We start from the raw sequence: 13,168 nt of genomic DNA, 5'->3' as shown, positions 1-13,168 counted from the left end.
GACGACAGGATCACCACGGTGCCCGGCGTGCCGTTGTTGTTGTTATTGTTCCCAAACTGGTGATGAGGCGTGTTTTCGCGCGATCTGAGCTGCGTGGGGGTCCGCGCGGGGGCCGAGTCCCGCCGACCGCTCGCCTGGGCATCTGCGTGGGGGGCAAACTGCTAGTCACCGCGATGCACGGTGCGCGGCGCTTGATTCTTCCGGTAGATGTACACTTGCAGCAAAATGGCCAAATCCAGACTCACCTGGAGCGTGCCACAGACCCAGAACTGCGTCGGAGCGCTCCGCAGGACGAAGTACACCGTCTTGAAGATGTCGCCCAGTGTCCACATGATCACCATGTGGAGGCTCATGCCGTGCGTGGACTTGTTGTGGTAATTCCGGATGAACTGAGGCGCTCCGAGCATCGCCTCGGTGAAGACGGCGAAGAAGCCCACCGTCTCCATGAACCACTCCACGGAGAGCATGAGATACGTGACGGCGGCCCCAACGGCCCACACCACCAGCATGAAGTCCAGGTACGACTGGAAATCCGTCCACTGCCAGAAGTACTTCATATCGAAGTCTGAAATGAGAAAGACGCTCTCAGTCAAGGTCCTGCGGCCATAAAAGCGCTGAAACTACGTGAGTGGCTCGGAATATTGAGAGTCATTCTGCTGTATATAATTCACGAAAGTCGCTGAATGATTTAATGAACGGATCAAATCAATGTTGATTAGATTTATCGACGTCGCCCGCAGCTAATCTCGTGTGGATTTCTTCGAGAAATCCACTCCTAATCACTCAATTGACTCTCCAAATATTCCAACTCACATCAAGTAATTGAAAGACTGCATGCAATGTGTGGCGCTCTATAGAGGCAAAATCATATTAGAATGAGGTGGAGAACCCAAGGAATTGCGATGCGTGAGAGAAGACATCGTACAGTGGGTGGCGATAGCGGTCTTTCTTCAGAGAGATTGTTATCTATGGGAGCAGCTGAATTCCTGCCCTCTCTCTCTCTCTGTCTTTCTTTATCTTCCTCCACTCTTCCAGCCCACTGAACAATGCCCGAATTGCTTGTGTGTGATGAAAAATGCTCAAACTTAGGATTGTTAGAGTAAAAAGTGCGATGAAAAATTAGTCTTGTGAAGCATTTGGGCGACTAAATCGTCCCGAACGATCATCAATCCCAGCTAAGTAACACAAGGAGCAACTCCCAGAGGAACAGCATTGAACGTACCCGTCAAATAGTGCTTAGCTGTGCCCCTCTTTATTTGTCCAGCTGGTGCTGTTATGACGCCATCCCCAATACCAATACGTTCATCTCTCGACGACTTCGAGGAACCCCTGCGATCCCTTAAGTCCTCGCCTTCAAACGAGAAATGCAATGAACACACTCTGTCTTGCGGAAGGATTGCCTCTTGAGCTCTTGAGCTCAGGAAGTGTGGCGGTGGGTGTGTAATTTGTCAAGGAAAGGCCTGAGAAATCCTTGGGCACACTTACCGGAAAAGACACGCTCTCGCGTCCTCATTATTGCATTGTTGCGACGCACCTTGACACAAAGGTGGATCATCAGGAACATGGTGAGGTTCATCACAATACTTTGGACTAGTAACGGAAGCTCATATCGTTTGGAAAACCTGCCGAGAGAGGCAAGAACGACGGAGATATTTATGAGGTTGCGTGGCAATCACCTCTGACCACGCAGTCACGGTCGCGATGATAGCAAACAACGGCAAACTCACCAAAAAAGTATCCTCAGCGTGTTCGCGATGAGAAGGGCGAGGCAGACGTGGAGGGAGAAGCCTTCCGGATCCTGTGTCTGCTTGATCTGCCGATACTGCGGAATGTACGGGATGACACCGCCGACCACCATCGCGGAGGCCGCTGCCCAGCCCACCACATGGCCCAGCGTCAGCCCCAGCTCGTCATTTATGATCCAATCCATCCTCACGCGTCGCGACCTCGCGCTATGTACAAGGGATTAATGCAGGAAACAGGAGAGCCTCACTCAGTCACTGTGCGCCGTGTGCACGACACTCAAGCTGGGCGTGTGATTCACCACCGAACAAAGCGATCCCAGTCACACCAGGCACACACTCACGTCGCCCACATCTTTCTGATAATGGGGCTAATTGTGATTTTGAGAAATCCGAGGACCTTCTGCCTTTCGCTGACACTCAGCTGGGTGCAAAATTCTGACAGCCCGGCCGACCGAACGCTGCATTAGAACTCACACGAACCGATTCGCATTGTGCACTCGGCCAAGGGGAAAATATACCATGATTTTCAAGGTCTCTCGAGAGTAGAGCAAGTTTTGGCTCTCTTTCAAGTTCCTTTCGAACTAGTAATGTGAAATCTCAGAAGTTTAAGGCTATTTCTCTTCTTAAAATCTCTCAACACTAGAAAGCGCTTTCTTTTTAAAGAAAAAGAGCTTATAAATTCTTTACTAAATTTAATCCATTGTGAGCTGAACCGAAATGAATTTATCTAAAATTATTTAATGAATTGCACTTGAGATTCCTGAGAATACTAGAAATATTTCCCAGTGCGAAATGTGGCTGGTCGGTCGGGTTATCAATTACACTTTTAGTACTCGTCGGAGGGGAAGTTGTCACTGCGGCATCCGGTGTCACAAAATACCCCTCTCGCGGCACTGTTTGTTATTGTTTTGCAAACTCGTGAAAATCCAGAGAAAGCAGAGATAACTCGTCCTCAGCTGCGTGATAAATACTCCCAGGAGGTGAGTAGACCACTAATCTCCGCAATTGACCGAATGACACTGATTGAAAGTGCGAGATATTCACGGGGAGACACCATGAGAAATTTTCCTAACCTTCGCACCGCCAATTTTGGGCATGAAAAATCAATTTCCATTAGATAAAAACACAGAGAAGCATAAAACACTGGGTATGGTAATCACGATCCATCCTGCGGTGAGGTAATTTTGCGACTGATTCGCTAATTCTTTAGGTGTGGCACACACGATTGATTGATTTTCTTCCACTTCCTCCACGCACACAGAAGTTTCCCTTCGGCTCTCACTCTCCTTGGTTTTCTGATAAAGAAAATATGAATTGATATTGCTTGTGGGCACTGCGCGGACTATCGCGAAAGTCAATTAAGCGAAGTCAGATTGACACTCTGACTGTAGAAGCGTGATGATGATTTTAGCGACACTTCTCATCTTCCCATCTTCCACTTAGCATGACGCTGGCAAATGCCCTGATAAGACCCTCGCTGAGTTGGAGAGGCAGCGGAGCGGTGTATCTGATGCTCCGCAGTCAAATTCGCGGATACTCAACGCCGTCCGCGAAGAGGGAGAGCCAGGAGTCTTCCTTGGCCGCGGCCAGACAGCAGCACGAAGTGTCGGCGGACGTGAAGCCGCTCGGCGAGCGGATCAAGGAGAACACGAAGACTGCGAGCTACACGGGTGTGATTCTGTTGGGAATCGGAGTCACTGGGGCACTGTTCTACACGATCTTCCGGGAGCTGTTCTCGTCGTCGAGTCCCAACAGCGTCTACTCGGCCGCCTTGGAGAAGTGTATCAACGATCCGCGCGTCCAGGACGCTCTGGGGGCGCCTATTAAGGGGTATGGCGAGGAGTCGAGCCGCAGGAGACGGAGGCATGTGGCACATTCCGTGTACCAGAGGGACGGTGTCAATCACATGCGAATGCAATTTTACGTCCAAGGAATCAGGAACAAGGCCACAGTACATTTAGAAGTGAAGGAAGTAGGTCAAAAGTAAATTGAAAATCAATCTCGAAACTCATTCAATGTGATTTTATTCGTCTCTCTCCGCAGAACTCCGCCGGAAGCTACGATTATAGGTATATTTTTGCCCAATTGGATCACTATCCGCGAACGACGATCATTCTGGAGGATAATCGCGTGCAGGATGGCCAGAAGAATGCTCCATTGCCGAGTCTGTACTGATTTGTAAAGTAAAGGTAAATGTTTTAGTATTGTTTCTAGTAAGCCTTCTTCCACGGAATTGACTCCCAAGCGCGCACGATGAAGCGACTGAAGGCGTAATCCTTGACCTTCTGCACCAGCAGGACGAAGAGCACTGCCAGGCTGAAGTACTGAATCCACAATTCGCGAACTTTTCGCCACACGGATGTGTGGTAGCGAGCGGAAATCTCTCCGATTTCCAGGTGAATTTTCACAGCAGCGTAATTTTCATCGCTCGTCTCGGTGAATGTCTCAGGCGTGGTGAAGCCAATGTAGGCAGGATTCATTTTTAATTTCTCATAAACCTTCACGGTTCTGTACTCTTCAAAGTCCGTGGCATTTAGATTGAGAGGGTTGAAGCGTGACTGAATGTTGCGAATGAAGAAAGGGCAGTAGAAGGACGACTTTTGATGCAAGTTCACGCGACTGTGATAGAGAACTTGAGTGTTTGGCAGGATTTTCACGTTCTCCTGCAGCAGAAAAGCTGTTGGGATGCCTAGATGGCAATCAGCGCGGATTATTCCGTCGAAATACACCTGCACGATTACTTCTTTGATGGGATTTTCCCTCGAAATGTCCGCGTGAAAGGATATTTGCATGTCGTCAATCAATCCGTCATTGTTGAAATCATTCTCGACAAACTGCGACAATTGAGAGATTAATAAATGAATGCAGAGGCATTTGGACTACAGCGTTATTCACCTCAATCTTGGCGCACTTCTGCACATCCTGCAGCAAATTGCTGACGTAGGGCAGCGAAGAACAGGCCACGATGTCTTCATTCTCGCGTATCGCAACGAAATTGTACTTGTAGGTGAATGTGATGTTCGGCTGCTCATAAATGGTCACTGTGTGATGCCACAGATCAGCGTTTGCGAAGATGACGATGTAGAAGGGGATTAAGAGGGCCGAGAGTGTCGTGATTGCAACGAATAATGTCGCGAAGGAGCATAGAGAATGTTTGTACGATATATTAACACTTTTACTGTGAATTGTCAGCAATTTCATGTTGAATTTATGATTCCTTCTTGATCACGGCTCTAGAAATTAATTGAATGCAGGAGAGAACTATTTATTTTGTTATTTATATGCGTTTCCAAGGCGATGATGGTATCGAAAGTCTCCAAAAGAGAAGTTTAGTTGAGACACAAAACAGTGGAGACACATTTTGATGGTAAAAGAAAACTTCTTTACAGTCGCTCTTTGATGCGTCTAATGGCGTATTTCGCAAATTTATAAATTGGATTAAGCTTGAAGATTAATTCATATAGAGTTTTTGGGTATTTTAATGCAAAATTACTTAATAAATTGACTCAAACTTCTAACATTTTCTTCACTATAAATTTGACATGAAATGTTTGTCTTTTCGTCCATTTTCACGGTTTCAATTGGACGGGAAAAACTAACGATATCAAAGAGGAAATTAGGCGTGCCACAAAGAAGCATGAAACGCCCTTCTAATTTAAAAAGTAAGACATTTGCGTACATTTTCTGGAGCATTAATCGTTAATTGTTATTGAGAGACACATTTCTTGCGCCCCATCAGAAGGGAAAAAGCCACAATCTTATTTAATTGTGATTTTTTTCTCTGCTCTTTTTGTCTCGAAGCGTCTTTTTTTCTGGCTGCCCTAACAGGAAAGAAATGTAGTGAAGCCCAGTGTTGGAGAGTAAGAAAAAAAAACACAAGAAATTAGCATTGAATAATTACTAATTAACAAAAATTGATTGTATGTGCGCTCTTGGTCTGGGAGAATTTATATGAACCTCAAGTGACTATTTGTTCTACGAGCGCGGCTCTTTTTCTTCGCTTGGAAAATAATGGGACTCTTGGTATCTCATTATGAAATTAATTTGTAAGATTTCTCAAAACTAATATGAAAATATGAGTCAATTTGATTGTGGGCTTCCCAAAACCAGTAATGTCTCTCGATTTAAATTAATTTTGAAGAGCCCCGAAATGGAATTCAATAATGTTTGGTGGGTTCAACAATGGGAGAATGAAGTGGCTGAGTTGGGGACTCCTCTCCCGGTGTGATATTTACATTACGGCATTTTATCACAATTCAATAATATTGAAATGGTCAAATCAAGAGGGGGTGCAGGTGTAATTTATTTATTCAAATCGAAACACTAAAACCGTGTGTGATTTTGTCATGGCGAGTGGAGAGAAAAATGCAGCATAAGTATAATTTGAATGTGTCGTCCGCGCGGCGGTGGTTTATTGAAATTTGTACACCTCTTCACGAGTGGAATTCTGTCCACTCTTGTGCCGCGTTGTCATTCAGCATCACAATGATTCGACCTCCTGTCGACAGTCATTTGGGGCCTCTTTGTTCTCCACCTTTCGAGAGGCGTTCAACGATAAATTCTCCGGTAACTGAGGCATTATACCAATTTCTGATAGAGCTATTAAATGCCTCCCAAACAGCCGTGAAGTGTGTGTGTGTGTGAGAGAGAGGAAGAGAGCGGGAAAATATGTCCGATGGGTTTTTTGAAAAAGTCAACTCTTGCCAGCCATAAAAGTGTTAATGATTCCTTATGTCCGGGCGAAGAGAGGCAGGAGGAGTGGTGCAGTGAAATAGTGAAATATATTTTATGCTTTTGTCAAAATGTGCCCGACAAAAATTATGAATGAATGAATGAAAGGCCGCGTTCCGCACCCTCCTCACTAAATCACTGAATTATATGGAATAGCGCACAGACTCTCCATATTTCACACTTTACGGCTGTTGATAAGGGCCATTAACGTGTCCAGTGTCAAAAAGTCACATTCCCAATTCAACGGGCTGGGGATCTCTTGGCTACACCTCCACTCGGCGTCCATTCACAAACATTTTTGGGCAGAGGCATTGGACAACGGCCTCTGGAGTGGAAAGCGTGAGCATACTGAAGAGAATAGCATAAGCGACAGCATAGAATGTGCTCACAAGCGCTGGGATTTAGCAGAAAAACGCGGATTTTGATAGGAAAGTGATTTCATCGACTGTATTAACGTCTTCACCGCCCAGCCAGAAATTCATTGGGTCCATTCAATACATATTCGACGAATATATTGATGGTTTAATGACTGAAGCGTAAGCTTGCAAGATTAAAAAAATGTATAAAATCTTAGTTGGTTAAGCTGTTGGTCAAAACTAAAGCTTCTCCCTGACTTTTTCTTCAATTTGCCGATATTGACTGTCTTGTACGATCACAAGTTCAGCTGAAATACAGCTTAAATTCAATCTCCGACCATTTCCTCCATTAATAATTCTCTATCTCTCACCACAATTTTTCTATTAATAATATTCTGTTATGTCTCTATATCAAACATCACCGCTATGGCATTAAAGTCTCTCAAGAGGGGCGCATCGGAGTAGAGAGTTGTTGGGAAAAATCTCAATGGCATCTGAAGTGGTGTCGAGGCGAAGAATCCTGTTGGATTGTTGTGGGGAATTTTCATCTCTGGAGAATGCTGTGTAAATTAAAATAGGTGTGAACTTTCCGGCGAGGAACGACAAAAGACTCGCCACATTCCAATTGGAGTGGACAGATGTGTCAGAATTTCCAGAAATTATGTCTTCCGTTGAAATTTTTCACCTCTTCTCGCATCTCTCCTGCGGTCAGGCCATGAATGAGGCTACGATCAACGGAATTATGAATCGAATATAAAAATGAAAATGATTCTCCAAAAAATATATCACATTTCGTAGCCAAAAGAGCGTTGGGGACTTCACAGCGGGTGTATTGTTATGAGGTGGCCAAAAGGCGAGGAGGAATTCTGTGAAAGATGAGGAGATGCTCCTCCTGGGTCCATTAATTTGACCATTTGATTGGGGCGCGAAGAACCACACCGAACTGTTCAATTGATTCCACATGTGGTTTAATTAATTGTCGACTTTTTAATGAGCGTGTGGGCCAAGTCACATTGCTAATTAATTGTTATTTCTTCATTCTTTTTTCACCTTGGATTTTTGAGTGTTGAATTTCGCCCTCCCAAATATGGCTTATAATTTGCATAAAGCGCAGAATCTGAGGTGCTTAAGCTGTTCGAGTTGGATGGCATTCCTCACGAGCGCACGAGTGTGATAAGAATCTCGCACATTTACATATCTAATCACTTTCTAATGTAACACAAAATTCCCCTTCTGCATCGTGAATTTTTTCGCTCTACTATTAAATATACATAATTAGCTTAATTAGATTAATTTTATTAACTGATGATTGCCTCAAACATGCAAATATGTAATTTCATCGCATAGATTGCGGATGGAATCGCCTCTTTCTCACTAATCATTTATATACTCTTTCTCACATGAATACACATATCATTTCACAGAAATTACCGTGATGAAAAATTAGCTGAGAAAGAAAAATTTCCTCCTCAGCGTAGGAAAAAAGTGTGTGTGTGTGTGTGTGTGTGTGTATGGCAAAATTACCATTAAGGTTGGCGGGCAGGAGAGGTGAAATTTGTGTTGCTGGAGCAAAGAAGAAAGTCTTATCAGTGGTGGCTTCAATAAATTCATATGATATCTGGCGAGACTTTTGTACAACAATAAATTCTAATTCTCATAGAAAAACTTTCTCCGGCTAGGATACATCTCTCTTTCTCTTGCAATAGTATTATATGGATTTTTACACTGGTTCGCCCTGAGCTGTGTAAGTAAATTTCGAGTTCGCACTGTTCGGGCAAAAAACACCATCGCGCGCATCGGGTTTTTGCCCCACGATATGGGGTCCTAATCTCCCCTACAAATCAGCAAATTTAGCGACGCACTCTCGGGGTTGTTGTGTGTAAATTCTTGCCCGAGATGCTGCCGGTAATGTGCGAACCCGTAAAGAGCAACCAATTAGTGTCTTCTGATAAAGTGAGAAAAGAGGGAAGGAAAAATTGTGACTTCGCCGCGAGCTCTCGTATTATTTCCTCTTGCAAACAAATCGCGCATTCTCGCCCTGAATGCTCTTTGGAATTGCTATAGGAATTATGTTATGGTATTATCAGAGTCCGGCATAAACCACAAAATATTCCCCCGAGCTCTTCTCTCTTCAGTCACTTTTTATGTGCCACGAGCTTGGCTTCGCTTTGGCGAGAGAAAAAAAAACCTCCACAAATTCGCCACCAATTTGAGTTTCAGCAAACACACCCTCTTGCAGAGATACTCGCGAGGGGTTAAATGCCAAATGAATTATGAATTTTTATCATGATTGATGTGATTCACACAGTTGTGGGCGAGGGTGAAGCTGGAGACAAAGTGGTTGTCTCTCTTCACCCTCGCCTTTTTTTCTCTCCCCCTGAATTGCTTCTTATGCTTTAATATGTTGTACACCCATCAGGGGATGATTTCCATCTCCACCACGCGCTTGTGATGCTAAATAAAATCATCATAAGAGAATTATGAAACCGACACACAGTTTATCCAACATTTTGACTGCAATTAGGGCGAATGTGTATTATGTTGTTGCTCTCTTTGCGCCTTATCCAGCCCGGAGGGTGCAAACTTGATGTGAAATGAATGAAATGGGGAAAGAAATGTTGAAGCTTAATTTTGCATTACACTCATTTCAGCTACTGTAAGTATTCTCTTGCTCTCCGCGATGGTGATGTCTTCATTTCATTTTTTTACTGCGAATTTGGGATATTTTTTCGAAGCGCAGAAGACAAATTTCGATTTAATTCCCCTGATATTTTGTCTAGCTTAAGTATAGGGCTTTTCTAATATTCGCTCGAAAGTCGCCACAAGCCAGCCATTTGTCGTGTAATTTGGGGGGTGAGCAAAAAGCTGATAGGACAGCATTATGTGTCCTTTGATGATGATTATGATGTCAGGTCGCCAGATTCGAGCTGCAGATGCGAGTGAATTAGTCGTGACCGCAGAAAGCATGTGGAAATTGATTTGCTCAGATGCAATCCATCGACCAGGTACGCAACAAATAATCACATTTGGCCGCGGCAGCAAATTAAAGGGTGCTTCAAGTGGCAAAAATTTACAGTTACGAGATGACATTCACTAATTAGACGGCAATGTCCAGATGAAGAATTCCGCGTGTTGGTGAAATTACTGTAATTTGCAGTGAGAAATTGCAATATTGTTGCGCAGCGTCAGTGCAAGTGTTGATATGCAAATGCTTTTTCGGTACAACCAATAATTCATTCAACACGCAATCAAGTGAAGACCTTTTTCCTCATGCGTTCCGGTGAGATAAGAAGACGTTGGGGATGGTTTTGGCATATATGACACGTTTTTGCATCACACCACTGAAGGAAATTTGCCGCAAATATAATTAATTTATTTGGAGTGTGTGCGGAGAAAAAAAGTGTAGTCACGTTTTTGGCATGCGATGTGAGATTCATCGGCAAATTCACACAAAATTATAAGGCACAAATGGTGAATTATTGAAGCCTTGTGTGTCTATTGAGTGTGTAGGCGTGAAAATACCACTCGCTCTCTCACCAATTTCCTCTTGTCCAAATTCTCTAATGTCTATTGCAGTTTGCGGCCACTTTTTTCTCGCTATGAATTCCAGAAGGAATAATAGGAGGAGTTGGAGATGCAATTTGCTGGATCACACTTTCTTCTGTGGCCAATGTATAAAATGACGATTATTGTAATCATCATTGTGAAGATAAATGTCTCTTTGCCCCATTCATGCCATCCGAGGGATAAATAAACAGCCGACGTGAATTTTGTGAATGTGCCACAAAGGAGGAGACACCGGAGTGAAGGAAAAAAGCTTCCAGACAAAGAAAGGTGTTACCCATAATCATAGGCTATTGACGTCATTAGTTGTTTAGGTAGCAATTATTTGTAAGTTCGGCCTGTACAAGTGAGCCTTTGGAGAGCCCTTCCACTCCGCATCTCTTGTGCTCGAGTGCTGAGCCACCGGTGAAGATTACAAAGAATAAATTCACGTGCATGGGTATTGAATAAATATTACTTTCATCCGAGCAACTTCTTTTACGGTGGAACATAGTAAATATGATCTGCGGCGTGTAATCAACAGTTTCCAAATTCCTGCAAATTTCACCTCTTATGCCATAAAATGGGCAGAACTGGGCATGTTTTCGAACGCATATAGGAATATCATTATGGAGAGATAATTGTGGGCTTCTCGATGCACGTGAAGAGGTTCGACAAATGCTCCTAGATCGATTTCTCTTGCACGTACCACTTTCTTTCCTGTGCGGAGGTGAGCGAGACCAAGATGAAATGGTAGATGGCACAACTGATACAGCGCGGAGAAGGAAGCTGTAAATCTCTGCGGAGTTTAGCAAAGGAATATATGTCACTTTTGTCCATAACGCAGGGGACAATGGAAATCGCATGGAAGGAAGGTGAGCAGGATCGATAGCGATTGATGATTATTAATTGGGCGGGAGGAGGAAGAAGAGCGTGCAGAATGTGCTGGAAACTCGTCCACTTTCTTTATCTTCTTCAGTGCGCAACACCTCGGCGTTGAGCACCATCAAAGGACTTTGCCGGTGTATCATTAAAATATTTGTGAGTACGCAAGGGATTAGTTGCTTGGCGATGGAGAGCAGGTCTTTTATGAGTGTTGCAAACACAAAAATTCTTTTTCCCTCATCGCAGCACCTTTCCTCCGCGGCTCACGCGGATACTGTGGAACACCATCATCAGAGCAATCATGTTACCAAAGACCATCTCCACTGGGATGGATACAGAGAAGATATGCGGTGGTTGATTAGCTATTAGGGAAACTCTTGGGTCTTTTGACGGTTCAGCGACGATAAATTTATTATTAACACTCTTGCAACTTCTTTTAGTCTACTTGCAGCGAAAGCGTCAATTTTACTGCTGACTTCACTATGAATGCGGCATTTTTCACCATTTACAAAACCACTAATTAGTGCGTTGGCTGGGAAATTTACATGTCCTGCGGAAAGCGCGGAAGTGCTGGAGGGGTTTGTCTTCGAATGGCAATTGATAGGGGGTGGAAGGGTACAAAATGGTTGAATGTGCGGTTTACTCACATCTGTGTGGCGGATTAGGTGGTTATATTTTTTCCTGCATGTAAGACAGGCGGGAATGTGGGAGGGCGCCGCATTTGAAGAGGTGGTGGCAGCTGACAGTGGAGAAAGTGAAATAACAAACAGACAGTGGTTGAAAAAGCAAATAGAGACAATATTTGAGGAAGGTTTAGGGGTGTATCTCAATGAAGAAGTGTGTTGTAACAAAAATAGATCTATTTGATGCAATTGAAACCATAAGGGTCGAAGAGAGGGTGGATCCTGTGGTTGTTTGCCATGGCATGTTACATGACAGAAAGGGGCGCTTATTGTAATATAAATTTTCCACTGTACCTTAATATTGAGGCTTGCGAAGGGATGGTTATTTTCATGCGAAGGCAGGAAGCTCAAATAAGTAGTGTTTGTGCGTATAGATCATGATTATGGGTTGTTTGTTATGTTAGACTCTCACCCACAAGTGAAATTCATGAATTGGCTTGTTGAATTATATATTTTCTTGTTACAATTTCAAGATATGAGCAATAATTTTGGAAATAATTGCTAGTTTTATGTGCTTTTTGCAAAGTTTTCGCACTGGCGAATGATAAGTGGAAAAAAATATAAACTTTTGTCAGAGCTTTCAGGGTGAATTCAAGATTGTGCGTGACATGAAATATTGTTAGTGAGTGAAACATGTGTTTTCCTCTGCGAAAAAAAACACTCCCTCGAGAGCTTTTAAAGTCCAATAAAGAGGCGTGGTGGGAAGTGTGTAAAAATATGTGTCCCTCGCATATTGTTTTCTATTAAATTTTATTTTTCAATCACTTGAATACTTGCGGCATATTTTAACGATGGAAGTTTTTCGCTCTTTCTGGGCAATAAATGACCTAATGGCACTTTATGTCATTCGGATAAAATGTCATAAAAAGAAAGAAAGCACACTCTCATCCTACACCTTTTTTGTCTCTTGCGCCTCTGTCTGAAAGATTTATTAATTTGAAAAATATTGGGGCAAATGTGGAGTGGAGAAAAATTGGTTTTAGATTAAAACGAAAACTCTGGGGCAAATCTTTGTGCTTTGCAGCAGCTCGAAAAAAAAGTCATCGCAAATGATTCCTCTCTGGTATAAATGATATGCGATGACTTCCTATTTTTTATCGCACTCTAAATTTCGAGGCTGCGGAATAAATTAATATGCTAAAGCTTTGTGAGGTGTGGACTTAAGAGAATACGTGTCTGACTGTGCTTTAATCCACAATAATTTTTAATTTTCTTTTAATTGCGG

General features: G+C 43.3%; 3 protein-coding genes across 4 annotated transcripts; 1 reads left to right on the top strand and 2 right to left on the bottom strand.

Annotated features, from left to right (window-relative positions):
• Window positions 1-56: 56 nt before the first annotated feature.
• On the bottom strand, window positions 57-2,204 carry LOC132262685 (solute carrier family 66 member 2). 2 transcript variants are annotated; one of them, XM_059762025.1, is made up of 4 exons: window positions 1,728-2,204; window positions 1,486-1,622; window positions 1,223-1,351; window positions 57-565 (listed from the first exon to the last, which is right to left on the bottom strand). In XM_059762025.1, exons 1-4 carry the CDS (start codon window positions 1,928-1,930, stop codon window positions 162-164), a joined length of 873 nt encoding a protein of 290 aa, XP_059618008.1. In that variant the 5' UTR covers window positions 1,931-2,204; the 3' UTR covers window positions 57-161. The 2 variants fall into 2 exon arrangements, with proteins under 2 accessions (XP_059618008.1, XP_059618009.1); XM_059762026.1 differs by lacking the exon at window positions 1,223-1,351.
• A 404-nt stretch (window positions 2,205-2,608) lies between these two features.
• LOC132261986 (mitochondrial import inner membrane translocase subunit Tim21) lies at window positions 2,609-3,949 on the top strand. The gene is made up of 3 exons (XM_059761076.1): window positions 2,609-2,725; window positions 3,189-3,717; window positions 3,789-3,949. Exons 2-3 carry the CDS (start codon window positions 3,190-3,192, stop codon window positions 3,918-3,920), a joined length of 660 nt encoding a protein of 219 aa, XP_059617059.1. The 5' UTR covers window positions 2,609-2,725; window position 3,189; the 3' UTR covers window positions 3,921-3,949.
• A 6-nt stretch (window positions 3,950-3,955) lies between these two features.
• LOC132261985 (uncharacterized) lies at window positions 3,956-4,996 on the bottom strand. Its single transcript, XM_059761075.1, has 2 exons — window positions 4,641-4,996; window positions 3,956-4,579 (listed from the first exon to the last, which is right to left on the bottom strand). The coding sequence occupies exons 1-2, from the start codon at window positions 4,944-4,946 to the stop codon at window positions 3,956-3,958; spliced, it is 930 nt and encodes a 309-aa protein (XP_059617058.1). The 5' UTR covers window positions 4,947-4,996.
• Between the last annotated feature and the right edge of the window lie 8,172 nt (window positions 4,997-13,168).

The sequence above is a fragment of the Phlebotomus argentipes genome, unplaced genomic scaffold (genome assembly GCF_947086385.1).
Source record: "Phlebotomus argentipes unplaced genomic scaffold, Phlebotomus argentipes genome assembly contig_15, whole genome shotgun sequence".
In the NCBI taxonomy this organism is placed as follows: Eukaryota; Metazoa; Arthropoda; class Insecta; order Diptera; family Psychodidae; genus Phlebotomus; species Phlebotomus argentipes.
Note: the sequence above shows the minus strand (reverse complement) of the source record. Positions and strands in the feature narration are given on the sequence as shown.

Bases quoted from the DNA above. Each gene is read 5' to 3' on its own strand.
- LOC132262685 (XM_059762025.1), bottom strand. From the start codon at position 1,930: ATGGATTGGATCATAAATGACGAGCTGGGGCTGACGCTGGGCCATGTG. The intron at 1,352-1,485 runs GTAAGTGTGCCC...TCTCGTTTGAAG, and splicing joins GCGAGAGCGTGTCTTTTCCG to GCGAGGACTTAAGGGATCGC. The intron at 566-1,222 runs GTACGTTCAATG...TTCTCATTTCAG, and splicing joins AGCTAAGCACTATTTGACGG to ACTTCGATATGAAGTACTTC.
- LOC132261986 (XM_059761076.1), top strand. From the start codon at position 3,190: ATGACGCTGGCAAATGCCCTGATAAGACCCTCGCTGAGTTGGAGAGGC. The intron at 3,718-3,788 runs GTAGGTCAAAAG...CTCTCTCCGCAG, and splicing joins TACATTTAGAAGTGAAGGAA to AACTCCGCCGGAAGCTACGA.
- LOC132261985 (XM_059761075.1), bottom strand. From the start codon at position 4,946: ATGAAATTGCTGACAATTCACAGTAAAAGTGTTAATATATCGTACAAA. The intron at 4,580-4,640 runs GTGAATAACGCT...CAATTGTCGCAG, and splicing joins AGAAGTGCGCCAAGATTGAG to TTTGTCGAGAATGATTTCAA.